Here is a 19,391-nt window from a genome sequence, read left to right as displayed (position 1 = left end):
CTTGTTCAATCTGAAAGATTTAACAGGGATCTGTTTGCAGGAATGTCTTACAGAACAAGTGTGCAGTGCTTCATGTGTGCTGAACACTTCCTGCTTCAAAGAAGTCAGTTGATACCTGGGTAACTTCAGAGCTCTCTAAGTACTTTCAGTTACCTCCTTCCTCCCCCCCCCCCCCCTTTTTTTTTCTTTCAAGTGCTGTTAGTGCCTTCTTTTCACTTTCTTTTTCCTGCATGAAAGACTTAACAGTGGAACCTGACTACAGGGAAACTTAAAACTGACAATGCTACCCAGAAAAAAAATCACTTGCCTTTGTGTTCATCTTCAAGCTGCTTTATGTTAGGAAAAAGAGACACGATTATAAGTGCTATTTAGAAGTCATGTTACCAAACAGTGATACTGAAATTTATCTTGTCATGGCTAAGTCAAATGGAAACGCTCACTTCTTCCTTCTCTAGGTCCAGCTCTACTTACAGGAAGGCAGAAAGGACAAGCACCATTCCCCATTTATTTTTTAAGCATGAATTCTGATTGTTTAAAGATAAAAGTAAATATATTGAGTAGTACTGTAATTAACAAGGCAGGCCTACTATTTACATTCAGGTTAAATACAATTGCATTTAGATTAGCTCATATATGTTTTGGAAAAACCTTTTTGTTCTAGCAGCATCTGTTATTTTGTTGTAACTGATCTCTGTGGCAATTTGAAAAAGTTTAATGCTGTCTGAGAAGACTGAAAAAGTGTACAGATTGTAAAGATTTTACATAAATTGTAAGATTTTGGTTTAATATTTATAATAGAAAAATATTAAAATTGCATTTCCTGCCGCCTCTGATTTTGTATCTCAGAGAAATCTATACAACCTATACTCATCTTCCTTGACCATTATCTGAGACCCTTCTGCAGCATTAACCTAGTACCAGTGCCTTAGACCAGCTTCACCTTCTCTGAGCCTTGGAATGGTGCCTGGGAAAACTCAGGAAGCTAGGTATTTGCAAATTATTTGTTGGGTATTTTCGGGGCTGACACAGTAAAAACACTGTGTTGTTACTCACTATTCCAAGTATTACAAAGCACCTGTCTTTAGTACCATATTCTCTCACTTTTGTTAAGAATACTAATTTTGAAAAGATTTCACAGCACAGTAGCCAAATTTAAGCAAGGCTTCTGTTGTGTCTGCTAATGCTGCCTGTTTTACAGGCAGAACTGTAGCACCCTAAAGACTTGCTATTTACCTTATGGTAAACTTCAAACTACCATAGCCTAAATTGGTTTTCATATGGGGAAATGGGCATCCATTCAGTTGTCCCCAGTCTTGTGAAGGAAGACAAGAGGTGAAACTCCTATTTGTATGGCAAATCTGCTCTACAGTCTTATGCAAAACAAGTGGTATATAGAAAGTAATAAAATAAAACTTGAGAAGTAATTGGAGGATATTTCCTTAGTTTATGTAAAGACAAATGCAGTGATCATATAGGTCACTATGCTTTTAAATTCTTTTCAGTTAAGATAAAATGTAACTGGGATTCCTTAGTACTCCCAGACAAAATCCCAGACTTGTGACATACCTTGCCTGTTAAAATTTTTCTATAAAGTTACCTATTGCCTTCTCCATTTTGGCCAAAATATGTTATTTCCATTACCATAAAAAGTTTCACCACTACTGTAAATCACCAGCAGGAATTCTTTCTTACAAACAAAGGAGGAACATATGATAGTGGATCCAAGTCACAATGCACACAGATGATGCAAATAATTTCAAATACAGTACTTTATTCCTCAGTGTTTACTGTTGTTGACAAAAGCGTCTCTCAATTCCTGAAAAAAATCCCCAACCTTTTTTTTCAGATCTTCAACCAACAAAACAATATTAACTTAGGTATTCATTAAGTGCTATTAAACACAAAAATGTTCACAAATATATATATGAAAGTCTTTTACTTACAACAAAATTTTTGAAAAACCTTTTTTTTCAAGACAAAACTTGAGGTTTAAATCAATTCATAGTATTGTTGCATTGACTGAGAAATTAAAAGCATACATTCTGACAAAAGGACAGCAAAGGATACCTCCATGAAATGTGGTGGCGCTTACTTTATTTTTTAACTACTGGCTTCACATTTTGAAGTTATTTAAGACTGAAATGGCCAGATTAAAAAAGAAAATCTCCAGCCTATTTGTATTTCCATATTTTACATGGTCTACATACACATAACTGAAACATGATACTGAAATAATTTAACTGTTGGAATTGAAGTGGGCATGCACCTGCTTCACTTGATGATTTACTTCATTCAGAACTGTCCTGCCTACTAACAAACAGGATGGACTGATGAGTGTAAAAACACCAAGGCACGTCCACATTTGCAGTTACAACAATCCAACTAAACTGCTGCAATCTTGCATCCTAAGACTAATGAAACCTTTAAGCATAGCTAAGTCGTTTGTTTCTCCAGGTGTAGTTCCTTGATGAAGCCACATGCTTGACTGCTGATAACTTGTAGCAAAAAGTAACATTGGGATGAGGAAGCAGAATTTAATCTTAAGGCTTTGGTTGTTAAAAAGCTGCTCTCTATTCCTTTGCTGACCAACACTTGGCTCCAAGGCCAGCAGTCTCATGTGGTACGTCATTGGTTTGGGAGCTATTCCAGAGCCTTAAGCAAAAACCAGGCTCAGAATCAAGAGAGCCATAACTGTGCTCCCATGTGACCCATGAGGGGTCTCTCCCTAACAACTGCAGAGGCTGGCAAGAGCTTAGGCCGGTAAGAAACATAGAAAAATTTGGCAAAGGAACTTCAGTGCTAGCAGTTGGGTGACATTAAGCCATTATTGGAAAAGTTCACATCCCAGCTAACATGTTCTAGCAAGCAAAACTTCTGCTTCTTTTTGTCAGGCACCTGCTGCAACCCTAAAACCCAAGTAAAGCCATGTGCATCACGTTAGAAGCAGCGTTCTCAAGCAAACTGATGAGAGAGGAAATAACAGAAGAAAAGCTTTTGAAAGATAATAATTTGATTAGGAAAAGAACTTTAAACCCATGCAAGAACTTGCCAATGAAACAGGACATGATATGTATGTTTTTGAAGGTAAAAAAAGTCTTTAAAACATACCAATGGATACTAATAGGAAATTTGTGCAGAAAGAACTTGTAACTGAGGAATATAAACACAAAATCAAATCCTAAAGTTCAACCTGCAGTTATACCTACAATTACAAGTGCTTGAAGCCTGCTGTGCAATTTAATCATCAGACACACCAGGTTCATCAGATGCCTTCCTGAATCTCTGTCATGACCTGACCCTGATAAATGCTGTCATGAGAACATACTCAGGCAGCATCCCCTTCCCACCTCTGTACTCAGGAGCAGCCTCACAACATGGGAGATCTAAAAGATACTGGCCAGCAGAAACTGACTTTAAGTGACAGCGTTAAATTTAATTATTGTCTGCATATATTTACAGCTATGATAGTATGTCAGCTAACTCCTTCTAGACTAACAGTGTAGGGGAGGGAGAAGGCACCCAGACCATGTCAAGACAGGGCTTCTTTCAGGTTGGCAGAGAGAGAAATCACTTTGAGAAAGTGATGTGCATGAGGTGTCTTGTTAACTTACTAACCAGACAGCTGGTGATTCCCAAACACAGAGCAGCAAGGGAGAAGAGAATAATTTAAAAAAGCAAGGGGAAAGAAAAAAAGGTGAGCAGAAATGTCATGTTCTTTCTTAAAAAGCTCACCTTATTCCAACTTTGTGTCTCAAAGCTGATACACAAGGATATACACATGAATTCATACCAGATGTGACATGATGGCTTCAGGTTTTCTGCCCAATCTGATTTTTTTATGAAACACCCACAATGGAAAACAGGTTAAATGAAAATAAGACACTATCAAAACTCACTATGATGAGTTTACAGTACATGCTTTGACCACTAAAGAGTGTCTGATACATTATGAACACAAAAACCAACCTGATCTGATTAATTTATGCAAAGTATTAATTCACAATGTTACTATAATGTGAAGTTCTGCAAGAATAATCAAATCTAATTGAATAATTTTTACCAAAGCCTTAAGGATTTTAACATTTGAAATTAAAACTCATTTACATGAATGAATTCATGAATTAATTTTCATGAAAACTATGAATGGAAAACAATGACCTGAAGAGAACAAGCCTGAAAGCAGCATTCTTGAGTCTTTTAAAAGTGGTTTCATCCAGTTCTTAGGCCTACTTTGTTTTTTCTACACAACATTTTGGAGCAGGAGAGTAGACATGCAACATGCAATAACTAGAGAGGGTCTGACCATTAATATATTTTTGTTTGTTTAGAAAGGGCTTTATTCAGTTTTCTGAGACTTATTTTAAATAAAATGACATAATAAAAAACACCATATAAGCAGTACGAAAAACAAGGACTTCAGTCATCAGATTTTAGTATAAAACTTCAGTTAACTAAAAGAACTCAGTGAGAACATCAGTTGGTCTAATGAAATTACTCATATGGTCATACTTAATTCTAACCTAAACCCAAGTCAACATATCTAAATTCCTAGTACCAGTAAACACCACCACTATATTCGGCCAGTTACTCCGTTAAGATTTACAGTACTTCAGTATCTTCGGTACCCTCCCCTTCCACCATACGGATCACCATAGCCTCCCCTGCCACCATAGCCTCCCCTGCCACCTTGGAAGCCACCTCCACCCTGGAAGCCACCTCCACCCTGGAAGCCACCTCCACCCTGGAAGCCACCTCCACCCTGGAAGCCACCCCCACCTCTTCCACCACCTCTGAAACCTCCACCTCCTCCTCCTCTACCCCCTCCACCCCCCCAGTTACCCCTTCCACCACCACCACCACCCCAGCCACCTCTTCCACCACCTTCTTGTCTTTTTTGCCATGGAGGCATTTCAGGAGGAGGTGGTTCAATCTCTGTGGGTCTGCCTCCACGGTCAGGGACTCTCCCCATCAGAACCTGTATGGAAAAATAGGTCATTTTCAGAGTTACAAAATAGTAGTAATAACTTGAAGAAAGACAGAATTTTCTCCTGTGAACAGAGAAATGGTTCCTGCTATTTTCAGGAAATTTGGTCTCTCAGTGCAGTGCCTGACAGAGAATCACTAGCTCCTGTCCCTGTAACACCACAACAGAACTGTGAAGATGTTCTCATTTTTCACCTCTAAAAGAGAAATAACTGCAGCTAGCTAGCTCATATCACTTTTGTGAATTTTTTATGAAGAACACTGCACACCTGAAGTATTAGTATTGCAATAAGCAATATACACACTTCATATATAATATATACAAATACACATATATATTCATACAGAAAAGACTCCTTATGATGTGGCTCTTCTACTGAAATTTCAAAGTTCAAGCTCAAACCTTATCAGCCAACAACAAAAAACAACTGGCAAACTGATGTGCAGCTCTCAAAGGCACATCAGTTTGCCTAACATTAGAAACTACTGACACGAAGTAAAGAGCCAGAACAAACAAAATATGCAATAGGCTGCAGTAACACTTCCAAGAAAAGGAAAAAAAAAGGCATCTTGATTATGGCAGGTATTACTCAGTGTATAAAAAGAGAAACTGCACTGGACTAAGTTAAACAAAACAAACATCTTTGAAGAACAAAGATTTATCCAAGTAGGTCTTTTTGTTGTTGCTCTCGTACTTCCTAAACTTTGTGTGATCACTGTTAACATTCCCTGATCAGTCCCAGGCACTCCAACTAAAGTCCTCTCAAGAAAAAAGAAAACCCCAACTTTCTCTGAGATCCTAAAATAATTAAGAAATTTCAGAGTGTTAAGGAATGAAGCATATTAAAGTATCTATATGAGGTAAAAAAACATTAGAAAAATCTGTAAATACAGGATCAATAGAATCAGGTTTAGTCACCACCTGAATGGTGAAACTCACATCACTATTTGCAAGCTTCAGCTTTTATCACACACAAGAAAGCAGCACTATGTTGATTCATTACTGCAACCAAACCAGATAATTTTACTTTGCAGCAAAATGACATTTCTGACAGCAGAAACTTTTGTGATTTATAACACACTGATGAACTAGAGATGTGGGTTTACAAACCAAACAATAATATCCTGGCAAGGTAGCTCAGGAACTGATACCACAAATACTTATACGTATCCTTGAGGTGAGCAGTATCACTGACCTGAAGAAGTCATTTGCACATATACATACAACTTTTTCCCCCTCATCTACACTACTCTGTTTCATCCAGTTGCATGACTGACTGTCTAGGGAGATCAGAAAAAGGACTTTCTGCAATGTTTACCAGAATACTGCAAACCTTCCTTTCTTAAATGGAAAAAATGAAATTAAGCTACCAAGCAAAACCAGTGTAATTCCAGAATTGCTTTTCAGTGGTCTGCAAATGCCCATGTCCATTTATCACTGCCAGAAGAGCGTACCTTGTTGATAGCACAGGCAGTCTTCTCCCGTGTTGAGCCACTACTGGTTCTGATGATCTTGGACAGATCCTCGCGAGCAGCAAGAAGGTGAGCTAATGTAATGGTGGACTTTGGAGACAGCGCGTAGCGCTTGGGCTGGTAGATCCGTGCTATTTCGTCTGTTTTCACCTAAAGGGTGACATCAAACACTACTTACTTGCCAGATATCAAACACGCCAACAGACTTACTCTAAACCACGTGCTGGTCGCAGTAAGTTTCAATTTGAACACAAGGTGAGGTGTAGCTTCTGAAAATACAAGCTGTATTACAAAACATAGTGCCAGTTATCACCAGTTCTCTTCCTGTTGGTGGGGCTATTACACACTAAGTGCTGCTGATTATGTTTAATTGATGCTGAAACTCAGCACCAGTACAAAAGGAACTCCTCTATCCACTGGCATCCAACAGATTCTTTAATGTCTTCCAACATGTCTACAGACTAAAACTTAAGGAGTCCATACTGGTCTCCCAAGAGCTTTATATAACCATATTCAGCAGATTGCTTCTAAACATGATGAAAACAGAGCAGCTTCAACATAAAGTAAATTTGTGGAAAAAACCTGAAAATATACCAATGCAGCAAAACACTTTTCCAAGCCATGAAAAAGTGAGACTGAGAAGAGGACAACATTAGATTTTTTCCAAGCATGCTTTGATGCTTAATTTATTTAGCAGAAAAGAAAAATAAATATATTTTCTGGGAAAATCTAGAATGACCTTCAGAGTGAAATAAAACATTTGATATTGGCTAGACCAGATAATACATGCTGAACCTTGACAAGACTGTTCTGCTAGGTAATTACTCCATCATTTATGAACCCATTTCAGTTTGCAAACTTAGCCCTCCCGGAGGCTGAATAAGTTACAAAAAAACAAACAAACAAAAAATCCCCAAAATGCCATACCATCAAAAGCAGAGAAATGTATCAATATCTATTTAATGGTGGGGAAAAAAGGGCAAGCTAACAAATTTTAAAAAGACAAAAATTTGTCTCTTGGCTTAAAAAAAATAAAAATCTCCAAATTACATCAATGACAAAACATTTTCAATCCCCAAAACCTTCTCAAAGAAGTTATGAACAGCCTTCAAGAGAAATAGGGGAAAAAAAAAGATTTAAAACAGTATGTTATTTTGAATTAGTATGTAACCTGGTTATTTGTGTAACTTAATATATTTCACATTCAACAGTCTTTATAAACAGGAAAATGAATCATTTGACTACTTTATCATCAAAAATCTCTTTAAACTAGTGTTCTATTTCAAAAGGGCATTAATTGTTTTTATGGAACAACAGCAAATGACAAAGTTTTTTAGTCTGCTTAAGTTAGTCATCAGTCACATCAACTACATTTTATAAGTATACTTTAAATTTGAAGATACATAATTGTATTGGTACAGCTGTAAGGAAGTTATACAAGTAGGGCCATCTCCTGGCTTCTCTGAGCTAAATGCCTCCCTTTTCCTTTCTTGCAGCATAAAACATTCACAACCCCTTCAGAAATTAAACAGTGAGCTATTCCAACGCAGCACAGTAGCACCTCGACTCATGTGTTCCAGTGATACTTAGTGAACTTCATGTAGCTGATTCTGTCAATGAAAAACTGTGATGCCACAAAGACTTGCAACAATCCATACTTTCAGTAAGCTTTCCAAGTTGTAAGATTTATTCACCTTAAGCTTTCTAAAGAAACCTTTGGAAGGAAAGCTGATCTTGCTAATGAACTAAATCATCTGCTTCCAGCTTCTCACATATGTCTTCATCAAATTACAAACTTCCTGTGTCTGATCTCCCTACTCTTTGGGACACAAACAAGATATATTTCCAGCTCGGAATTATCATGACTATTTTTCAATATACAGAGTTCTAGGAAATAGTACAAATGAAATTATCACAATTAAAGCAATACCAGCAGAACAAATACAGTGGAGTGCTTTGGAATTTTTAGTGACTGGAAGGTTTACAAGCAATTGTGTGATTTTCTCACACAAGCTACTATTAAAATAACCCGTTCAATTGAACAGCTGTTCATCTAGTAGAATCCAAGATAGGGGGCAGCCACTGCAACCTCTCAGACATTATGAACAGTCACTTATTACACCCAATCTATGTTAAGGCCCAGTATTTGTCTTACTTTTGAATCTGTATGAAGTGCACAGGTTCCCTCCTAGTTTACTTCATTGGAAGGCATTAGATACAGAGAACAGGGAGATGGGAACTTTAATTAGAGTGAAAAACCCCAGCAAAGGATGCTAAAATTTCCAATTGTGAAGCTATAAACAATCACAAAGGATGGACTGTGCCATGCCTGGTTAAATCCATCCCCTTCCTCAATACCTAGGATTTGGATATTACAGCTTGAGATGAGAACAGGCTGGAAAAAAGATAACAGTGATGGAAGTGTATTTGTGTATTTACACGGCATGCATATTGTGTAGGAAGACTTGGGGAACAGTAGCAGATTCCCACCTACAGGAAGCAAAAAATACATCACATTTACCTTTGCTCTATCAGACCAGCCAAAAGACTGCACAGTCACATCGAGCCTCTTCATCAACATCCGCCGTCGACACTCGTACTCACTGCAAAGAGCATCATTGATCTTTTCCAATCTTTCCTGAAGTGTTACAATAAGAAATTCAAACAGACAAATATATAAAGTTATAGAGGTCAATTCAAACTCAACCCCATCCATCAACTAAGATGTCTATCCCGAGGTGACCACTACAAACTGCACAGCATCTTTGTAATGCTGCAGTAGGACGCATGTACAAAATGATTTGAAAATGAACAATGGATGAACCAACACAAGGTCTGTTCTATAATGTCAATTCTAGAAGTATACCTGATTATCACTGTTAGTTTTTAGCAATTGAGTTTTAGTATTAATATTCAGCAATACAACAGTGACTGTAAAAAGGCAAAGGTAAATGAAGCCATATGCATTCATTTTGACCATCCTGTTAAATACTGAAAAGAAATGGAGAAACTTTTCCTTACCACTTGGTCAGAGTTCAGAGGTTTTGTCAGCAGTGACTTCCCCACATGGTTATTTTTAACTTTTGAGAGAATGTCCTTCACCTAAAAAAAACACATACATCTCAGAACACAAATGATATTTTAGATTTATTTCAGCAAAATTTGTTACAATCTCATTTTGCTACTCGGAAGATCAAACACAGCACGTTTGTTTTAGCAGACTCATGAAAACAGACATGTATCTTCTAGCTTATGATCCACTATAAAAAGATTTCCTGAATACTTCTGTAAGATGACCAGCCTCTATACAAAAATATTTTATGGCACATCCCTTGTCCTCCCATTAACAGAACAATAGTTATATAGCAAATTTATCAAGTGCATACAGGTAGTAGGAACAGCTAAATTACTCATTTTAGATACTACTAGGTTTTGCAATGACAACAATTGGAAGTTAGGAGTTCTGTTGCCAAATGTTACACTGGGCTACAAAAAATCTGGTGATGGGTGTTATTAAGAAAGGCAGGAGATATGACAGGCATGCAGTCATTCTTTCTCATTAATTTTATTCTAATCCTACACCTGGTTCCAGTTAAAATTATGTTTGAAACTTTTGCATTCACTTCAAATCAAATTTGCTCATACTTCTTCCACTAGTTCTTGCCCTCAATAATAAGAGATGAAATATGCTTTCTCTACCTTCCAAACACCACTGCATTTTCCTCTCTCATTACAAGAAATCTCTACCTCCTCTTCTTGAGTGAGCTTCCTTTGGCACAGCTGTTCTAAAATCATGACCATGAATGCCCACAACACTTGTACATAGCTTGAACATAGTCCAACTGATTTTTCAGCTGGAGTTGACTGCATGCATATTATTGTTCATGCAAGTTTTGTACAGTCTGATGGAGAGAACTACATCTTTATTTGCTTTAGTAAATAACCATGGGGAACCAAGCAAAATGAATAAAACTAGAATTAATTTTCATTTATATGTCGAAAGAAGGATTAAGGTAGTGCATGATCTACAGTGAAACCTGTAACTGGGGACAGCCATTAGGTACATTTGCAAGGATTATAAGACTTCATGCAGGCACTCAGGCATTTACACGACAAAGGCATGGTTCAAAGCTCAGTTTTGAGCTTCACATGTTACAGAAATATCATCTCTAATGACTGCTATGTAAAAAAATTCCAGAAGGCAAAAACCAAATTCTGGAGCACCTAGTTAATTTTTAAAAGGAATACTTAGAAAATCATCTCTCATATGGCAGGATTTTTAAAATTATCTCTTTTTTGTGTGTGTGTATATGAAGAAAAATATCTGATCTCAAATTTTCTGTGAAAACCAAGGTTTATATTCTTTCTTTTTACATCACTGCTGGGCAGCATTCTGGCAGGTTAAAAACAATATCCCAGAAAAAGTCTGAGGTAAATATATTGTGAAGTGAACAAATTAAGGGAAAACACTGTTTTGACTCTAAGAGAAAAGACTGCCTAGCAGTATCTGAAAAGTGGCAATCTAATTAGTGTAATACTCCCTGTTGTTATATTCAATTCATATAAAAAGAGGTTACAAGAAGGGGTGAAGTTCAGTTCCATGTACCATACTGATCCCAACACTCCTTCTCTGATAAGTCTTACTTCTCTAGAACCTTTTTCTTTACAAAAAACACTCCGAGGTTGTCTGTCTTCTGCATGTAGTCATTTTTTTTTACTGAAGCATGTACACAGTGCCATATTCCACTCCAAAATGTAAATGCACCCAAGCACAAACTATGTTTGAATTTAAATAAATGTTTGAAGATCAAAATCGAAAGTTAATAATCAACAATAGAGTAAGATCAGCATGACAACAACAGACGAATAGATCAGTAATGAGTATAGAAGAGGAAATGAACAGCAGACAAACTAAAAATTCTATGGGACAAGAGGTGTCTATTCATATACCACTGTCAGAAATATTACCTCAAAGTTTAAAACAGAGAGAGTCTATCAAAATGAGACCAGCTGCTGAAACGAAAACCAATACAGCAAAATGAAAAATCCTCAATGTAATTTACAGTTAGAATGTGAAAGATGTGAAAACCAGTGATGCTGAATACTACCTAGAGATTAGAATTATTTTAAGTTTGCAGCTGCAAGGACAACTAAGAGGTAAACAGAACACTGGGCTCCACATATGAAAGCCACACATTCTGCCATCACAAGTCAATCACTGCTGCATACTCCTGATTTCCATGAACTGAGAAGTGAAAGGAAGTTTAGAGAGAACAATTAAGGAAGATAATCAATGAAAATCTGAACTAGAAGAAACGAGAGCAGCTAAATGAAACAATCCTTTACTGACTGAGAAACTGCCCCCAAATTTCTGCAATGTTTTCTTTCCAAGTCAGAGAACACCTATGTCATTTTTATCCAGCACAGCTTTACTAATCAATAATAGTTAAGAAGGAATCTCTTCACTGATGAACTGGTCTATACTTATGAACTGGTCTATGCTTTTGTCACACTGTTAAGTCATATTCAGATTAGTGAATCTCTACGTACTCCTCAATCCCATCAGCAGGGCTCAGGGGGAAATCCTACAGCTATAATGGTGAAACAATCTGAGCTGCCTTACAGCCACAGAATACATTGTCCAGCCACGACTGATACAGAGGTATGAGCACAGGAATTCTGACACACAACAGTCTGCCAGAGGACAAGAACACAATGGCTGTGAGAATCTATGCTATAACCTGTATTTCCACACTGGATACTTGCCCTGGATTGAGAAGGATATGCAGGAGTTTAAAAAACCCACCACAACCCAGAAAGAAGTCTGCATGTGTAAGTGGAAATGAAACCAAATGCAGTGCCCTGATAAAAGAGCAGTGAAAACATACTCAAAGAAACATAAACCAAATTGTAATAGCCAAATCATCCTAATGTTTTTACGCACTCAGGTGTAAAACTAAAACCAAATAATTAAAACTAGATGTAGATAAGTGTATTTGACTATCTGACATACTGTGCAACCAATGACCTTGGTAACACTAAAAATTCATGGGATTGCTTTGGGAGTTCATACACTCTCTAAATATAAAATGAAAACAAATAAGCCATTGCATCTGCTTGAGACAAAAAAAAACCAAATTCAAATCTGCATAAAAAGAAACAGTTATTCTACTGTTAACAAATATAGTGTATCCTTATTGAACATGACATTTCTCATTTGTTTTGTAATTTTGTAGAAAAAAAATTTAGCTCCCATTTCATTACCATGTTCAGTGTATTTATTAAATATCCTCATCTTCTGTCAAAACAGAGCAGTAATTTTTACATTTAGCACCATTTGCACAGAAAAACATCATATATGTATGCACCTGCAGAGTTTTTTGAGATTTTGAAAAAAACCTGACCTGTGGAAAGGTGTCATGTTATTAATTTAAAATAGCAACACTTTGAGGAGAGAAAGTTGCCTTAATTAGTCATAAGGCGTACTCCTTAATTAGTCATAAGGTGTACTGTACAGTTGCATAGAGATCACCCAAAATCTTAAGCACAAAATATTTTTAAGCCTCTGTTTCACATATCTGCAGATAAATTCAGTATTTATCTAACTTTAAATACATTTTTGTTTGACCCTGATGTTTGGTGAACAGGACAACACTTTGGTCTTGCTCCCTGCAGTTACATTAATCCTTACTGTCCAGGCACCATTACATCTGTAAAATTACTATAGATCAAAAGTTAAATGAAACACATTAACTTAAATAATAATAAATTCCAGGATTTCTACCCAAACGTTTAAAGAAAAAATTCTTTTCACATTTCACTTAAGTGTTATGTTAGCTTAATTTTGACTTAGTTTGTTCAGTAGCCCTTTGTAGTTTCTTTTCATTCCACTGATATGTGAAAAGTAGCGGAGTACTTTCAATAATGTGGGCCAAAAAAGTTAGAAGTCTTTTGAATAATATCACATTAAAAGTTTTTTCAAATAAACAGTATTAGAATGTCACTTCGCAATTAGGTGTGAAATTCACACTATCTTGATTAGAAAACAGCCAGATGTAAGCACTAGTTTCAAAGCACAACACTGGCATAAACTTTTTTGAATCTTTCACCAATGTTCAGTAAGAATTTATGGAGGTTTTGGCACTAAATTTCAGACTGACTCCTAGATTCCCCCTAAATATACTTTACAAGGGAACAGCATCTTAAACAACTTTGAAATTACTATTAGTTTTTCAGTACTGTATAATAAGATATACTTAGTGATAGAAGGCTGTAATACTGTCTATTTATCTCTCATTTCTTTAGTTATATTGATAACCACTACCCTAGGTAATTACAGGAGATGCAAAAGATACTTGCTATGATTGTACATTCAAAGTTTGAGCTACCATAAAACTCATTTTGAATGAAGAAAGCAATCCTGATTTTATAATAATCTCTTAAATAGACTGGAAAATCACTTAAAACAATAAATGTTCTAATGTTCCATACCAAAATACAGTGTGTGATCTGGCCTTTGGTAGGTTGCTGCTGCACAGCCAAACTATTCTCAGAACTACTCCCACAGCTACTGACAATGCTGAAGATGCTAGACAGAGACAAAGAGTAGACATGTTGAAATGCTGCAGATACATTTGCAGATACACTAAATAAAAATACTAGGTAAGTATGTAAGTCTGGATTACAAATAATATAATACTAAATATCAACAGTGCAATTTTATGCAGAATCTAAATCAAAAGCACAAAATTATTTGGAAAAATAAATATATCATTTCAAGTGAATTTCTGTGTTCATATTTTTAAAAAGTAACAAAATGATGCTCTTAAAAAATGTTTACAAAGCCAATGAACTTTCATTGGTAGCACCACCTTTCTAAAGCACCTATATCTGTAAGTTTAGGTCTCTAACTCAGTCATCTATCAAACTTGCCCTATATTAAAGTAATGGATGGAGGACAAGTAAACACATTGCAGAAATTCTACAAAATCTCCTGCAAGGTAAGAAAAAATCCTTTGTTCATAAGGAATGAAACACACAGAGAATAAATTACATTCTTAATTTGGAGTCACAGAAGATGAATGAACTAGTTTTGCCACCTTTCTACACTCTGAAGTGAGTACAAGTGGTATAACCACAGTGGAACTGACAGACCTGAAAACTACTGGAAAATAGTCCAGGCAGCATTAATAAAAAAACCAAATAACCAAAACCAAAGATAAAACGCTTTTCAGATTCTGCTCATTTTAGTACTTCTCAAAGTGTAACAGTTTATACAAACTGGATGGCAACACCATGCACTATTCAAGCCTGTGATGCCTCCTGATAGGAAATGTCACACTTTGCCAAAGGTGGCAGACACCAGGAGTCCAATAATTCAAAGAAAATGTTCTATATCATATGTGTGTATGAAGGAACTGGTGCTCCAGGTCTGGTCTTGCTGTCCCACAACTGCAAAACTGGAGTCCTGTCCTTACAATGCACTGAAACTAAATCTGCACCAGTGAAGAAGTGAAGCAAGGAATTGAGCAAGAAAGGTCACAGGCCATAGCTGCAGCCTATGAACACACATGGATGCAAACACAGCTATCACTCACAGAGAGAGATCAGCACAATCAGGCCATTAGTCATCAGTTGTAACTCTGACATCTTCATCCCCAAAACAGCGCTAGAATTGCTTCTCATCCCTTCAAAAATATTTACTGAATGTAAAGATTTCCTTAGAACCAAACAGATCAAGCACAGATACAGCGTAGGAATAGGCAGTCTCACTTGCACCTGGGTGATGCCTTTTATAAATTAACCTATTTAAGGTTTTGCCTTGTCACACTGAAGACAGATGTAAAAAAATCATGCAAATAACAGGCCCTCACCCCAAAATCTCTCAATGTTCAACTGCCCAATTGTTGATGAGGAAGAATGAAAAAAACAAGCACAATCATGTCAAATTATTAAGTTCGAAGACTCAGAAGCAGAGGGAGCTTTTATTCTACCCTACAAGGGGGATCAGTCCCTCTCTCCCCAAGCACTAGAGAGAGATGAAGAGCAAAACTTTTAGCTGTCTGACAGAGAAGATAAATTCCACCTCAAGAGCCTATTTACATTCTGCAGTAAGGAAATCAGATTAAGGATCACATCAGTAAATGACTTGGAACCTCAGGGACACAACAGAAAGAACTATCTTGCTGACTAAGGTTTATGCTGGCTTATTCACTGAATACTGGCAATTCAGGCATTTTCATCCTCTTCTGCAACAAATCCACACTTGCAATTTAGAAATTAATAAACTAAAAAGGACTGATTTAAGTTTTTGATATTAAATTTAGGTACATTCCAGAAATGACTAGAGATATATAAATGCACAATCAGTTTTTACCCAAAGTTTTCTGCTTGCTACAGCATATCTGAATGGGTAAGAGGAAAACTTAGACCTTAAACTTGCATGGTAAAATATGTCTGATGGTACATTGCAACCTCAGGAAAATGCTGAAATACTTCACTTCATAACTAAAACAGTTTAACTTAAAACACTAAGCTGGCTTTCAGGATTAAAATTCTTTTGCACTTGTCAGATAGGGTTTTTATGGGTGAGACTGCTGGGCCCTTAACTCTATGACGAATGCTTACTGGGACAGTGCTTACAGTTTAGCAGGAGTGAGAGGATGTAAAAGCCCATACCTTTTGTTCCACACTGGTTAACAAGGGAGGAATATCAGACGATGAGGAGTTTGGCAGACCCAGTGCATCACAGATAGTTTGCATTTCCTGAATAATTTCATTGTGCTTTTCCAAATGAGAGCCTTTAACTTTCTTGTTCTGCAGTATCTTTAAAGCCTGAAGTTCTGTACTTAGAAATACTAGGGAGAAAAGCATCATAACAGCAGATTTAGAGACACTTCAGCATTTCTGCATCCACATTCTCAGTACAGCTACAATATCTTACATTTGTAAGATAACCATGATAAAAGGGAGACTTTCTCAGTTCTCTCCTGAACAGGTCAGTATGTTTCCTATTCTTTACCTCAAATTTCTCTCACCTGACTTCCTACCTTCAGTCTACATACCGCATTTAACTGTTTAACTCCCTTCTGCCACCAGATCCCAAGTTCCTTTGCTAGTTTCATATTACCACATTGGTTCTTGCTGCCACTCTTTTGTCCAAGTCCAACTTACAATTAAGACATTGCTTCTCTCAATTCTGCTTTCAGCACCTTCAGATTGTGCAGCATTTCTTTTCAAGCTGCTCTGAAACCTCTCACAAACACAGGAGGCAAGGTCTCAGTTTAGGTGAGATGGAACAAGTGAATCAAGAGAGGGATCAGGAGGCCTCAGTAGGTTGCACCATGCTTTTAAAAGAAGTTTTAGTTTCTGTTAAACAGCTTTGTATGCTGCTCTATTTTTCACTTTGCACAAGTGAGTTGATGCATGCTGAGCTAGCATGTAATGACTGTACACATCAACTTAAAAACCCATAGAGAACTCTTCATTGTAAATTGTTCAGTTATGATAAAGCATGCACATTAAATACTGTGTTATAAATGGGAAAAATGATTATTACTCACAAAGGAGTTTAAGACAATCTTCTTTCTCTCTTAATCTGTCTTTGATGTCTCCAGACACCAGTGATGAATACGGACAAGCCATTTCTCTCAGAAAGCCACTAATTTCAAGCTGGAAGCTCTCTATATCTTTCACACCTATGGAAATAAATGCACAATTAATGGCTTGTTAGAGGAACATCAAACTGCAATCTAATTTTTTAATGTACACCTCTGTTGCAGATTTCAACAGCCCAAAGACTAACCACCTACTACACCAGTAACATTTTTCTTTAAAAAGTCCTACATACAAGACGATATGCCTTCTAATAGTATATTGTACTCGTGCTTTGAATGAGGTAATGCTACAGCAGTCTGTGAAGACATGAACACAAATGACCACCAGTAGGAAGTGAACAGTTTATGCCTCTAAGTAGCATGTCAGTGTAACTAATTTTCTGATGAAGAAGTGACAGGAGTCATGAACCCATTATTTTTAGTGATTAGTTTTAGTTCCACTACTTTTTTGGTGAAAACATAAGTAATATAAAATCTCATTCAAGCTTCAGCTCTCAGAAGAAACAACCAGGCAGTGCTAAGAAGCACTTCTCATATCCACACAGGATGCTGACTGGAGCACTGTGCTGGACCAACAGCTGGAAAACACCCGGCACTGCAAGTTATGCCATCAAAATATGATTACAGCCATGAATGTACTCTTCAAATTTATGTATATTTAAAACCACCCCAAATCACCTTCTTTTTTCCTTTTGAAACAGTCTTCAGAACAGATCTTAATCTAAGAGCTACATATATACAAATATCAGCCTGAGTTTGGCTACCTTTCAGCTTTCTTGTAAACTTCAACACCATAATTTCACTATTAGATGAACAGTATGGGTCTAAATCCACTGAACAAATACTAAATTAACATTGATATACCATCTGTTGCAGTGATGCTTTCTTCCATATTACAAAGTGACTTTATCTGGGAACCTAACCAAATGCAAAGCTCAAAAAATTCCGGTGAAGACAATCCATTTTCTGCTGCTTTTTTCAGGGCCTCCTCCTCCAACAGGGCACCCGTGTACCTGCACAGACAGATAAACATTAGTAATAAGAAGTAAGAGTAACACAACATATACATATTTTCAAATTATTTTATTGTAAACTGGTTAGTAACTACACTTAAAGGAATTGATCTTTCTACACTACTTTCGTCAAGGAGTAATTCAGACTTCTCTTTTTTAAACACAACAAAAAGTTATTGGTCATTTATACACAAAATAGTTTGTCAGAAAATATGAGACAGGCACTTTCACATGTGCATGTGAAAACACTTTGTCCTCTCAGAACACGCCTGACAGACAAGAATCCAAGCATTAACTCAGGTGTTTGGTCAAATTTCCTCCTAACAGTAACAACTGACTGCCCTCGAGTACTGGTAATAACAAAACTGAAAACTAAATTTCGCACAGTTTTTGTCCCGCACCATCCGAAGCACATCGCGGGAGGTGGGCAGGCACCAAAGACCGAGGTGCTGCCCCGCCAGCCTCCAGCGGCCGCCCCAGTGCCCCTCCACGGCCGCTGCACCCCAGGAGCGCCCGGGCTCCTCTGCGCTCCCCGCACTACAGCCAGGGCGAGCCCACCGCCCACGCCGTGACCCCGCTCCCGGCCGAGGCCCGGTCCCGCCGCAGCCGCAGCGCGGGGCCCGTTCCTCTGCCGGTGCCGCGCTCCCCGTCGCGGCCTCTCGCCCGCGCTGCGGCGGCCCGCTCCGCGCCCAGCCAGGCTGCCCGCGGCCCCTCGCAAGGGGAGCCGCCGCTGCTCCCCGGTTACCCCAAGGCCTCCAGCGCGTCCAAGATGTCGCTCTCCATCCCCGGGCCCGGCAGCAGCTCCCTCATGCCGGCGCCGCGCCGTGCGGTGCCCTCCTCAAACCGGCCCTCCGCAACCCGCGCCCGCCGCCGCGTTCCGCTGCCGCCGCACGGCAGCCCCGGCCGGGGGACGGCCCCGGGCTGCCCCCGCCCCTCCCTCGGCGGCCACCCCCGCTCCGAGGGGCCGCTGAGCGGCTCGGGGCGAGCCCCCGCCTCATGTCTGGGGATGACCCTTCCATACAGTCCGGCTCTGCCTTTCCGCCCGTGCTGGGGAGCGGCCGGGCTCCCTCACCCTTCCCCGGGGGGTTCATCTCCTCCTGGCCCTGCGGCTGTGCTCCGGGTTCGGCCCCAAACCGCTACCCCTGCAGTCGCCTACCCCGCCCCAGGGGGTACGGCCGCCCGCAGAAATACAGGGTCGGGAATGACCGCAGCCACCTTTTGGGGCTCCATGGCTCATGCCAGGGCAGCCAGCTCTGCCGGCCCTACCCCGAGCCCCCTCTGGGACATGGTTCAGAAACGCCGGCCT

The 19,391-nt window shown here is 38.6% G+C and overlaps 1 protein-coding gene across 1 annotated transcript; it reads right to left on the bottom strand.

The window, feature by feature from the left end:
* Nucleotides 1–1,832: 1,832 nt before the first annotated feature.
* FAM98B (family with sequence similarity 98 member B) lies at nt 1,833–18,949 on the bottom strand. The gene is made up of 8 exons (XM_084208060.1): nt 18,831–18,949; nt 17,937–18,085; nt 17,019–17,153; nt 16,135–16,313; nt 9,478–9,558; nt 8,978–9,094; nt 6,439–6,606; nt 1,833–4,975 (listed from the first exon to the last, which is right to left on the bottom strand). The coding sequence occupies exons 1-8, from the start codon at nt 18,893–18,895 to the stop codon at nt 4,610–4,612; spliced, it is 1,260 nt and encodes a 419-aa protein (XP_084064186.1). The 5' UTR covers nt 18,896–18,949; the 3' UTR covers nt 1,833–4,609.
* Between the last annotated feature and the right edge of the window lie 442 nt (nt 18,950–19,391).

The sequence above is a fragment of the Fringilla coelebs genome (genome assembly GCF_963513975.1).
Source record: "Fringilla coelebs genome assembly, chromosome: 6".
Lineage (NCBI taxonomy): Eukaryota > Metazoa > Chordata > Aves > Passeriformes > Fringillidae > Fringilla > Fringilla coelebs.
This window is presented reverse-complemented; position numbering and strand designations above follow the sequence as displayed.

What these genes read in the sequence shown, in the direction of transcription:
- FAM98B (XM_084208060.1), bottom strand. Translation starts at nt 18,895, where the DNA reads ATGAGGGAGCTGCTGCCGGGCCCGGGGATGGAGAGCGACATCTTGGAC. An exon ending in GACGCGCTGGAGGCCTTGGG is followed by an intron (nt 18,086 to 18,830) that starts GTAACCGGGGAG and finishes CTGTCTGTGCAG; the next exon opens with GTACACGGGTGCCCTGTTGG. An exon ending in CTGCCTGTGCTATCAACAAG is followed by an intron (nt 4,976 to 6,438) that starts GTACGCTCTTCT and finishes TTTTCCATACAG; the next exon opens with GTTCTGATGGGGAGAGTCCC.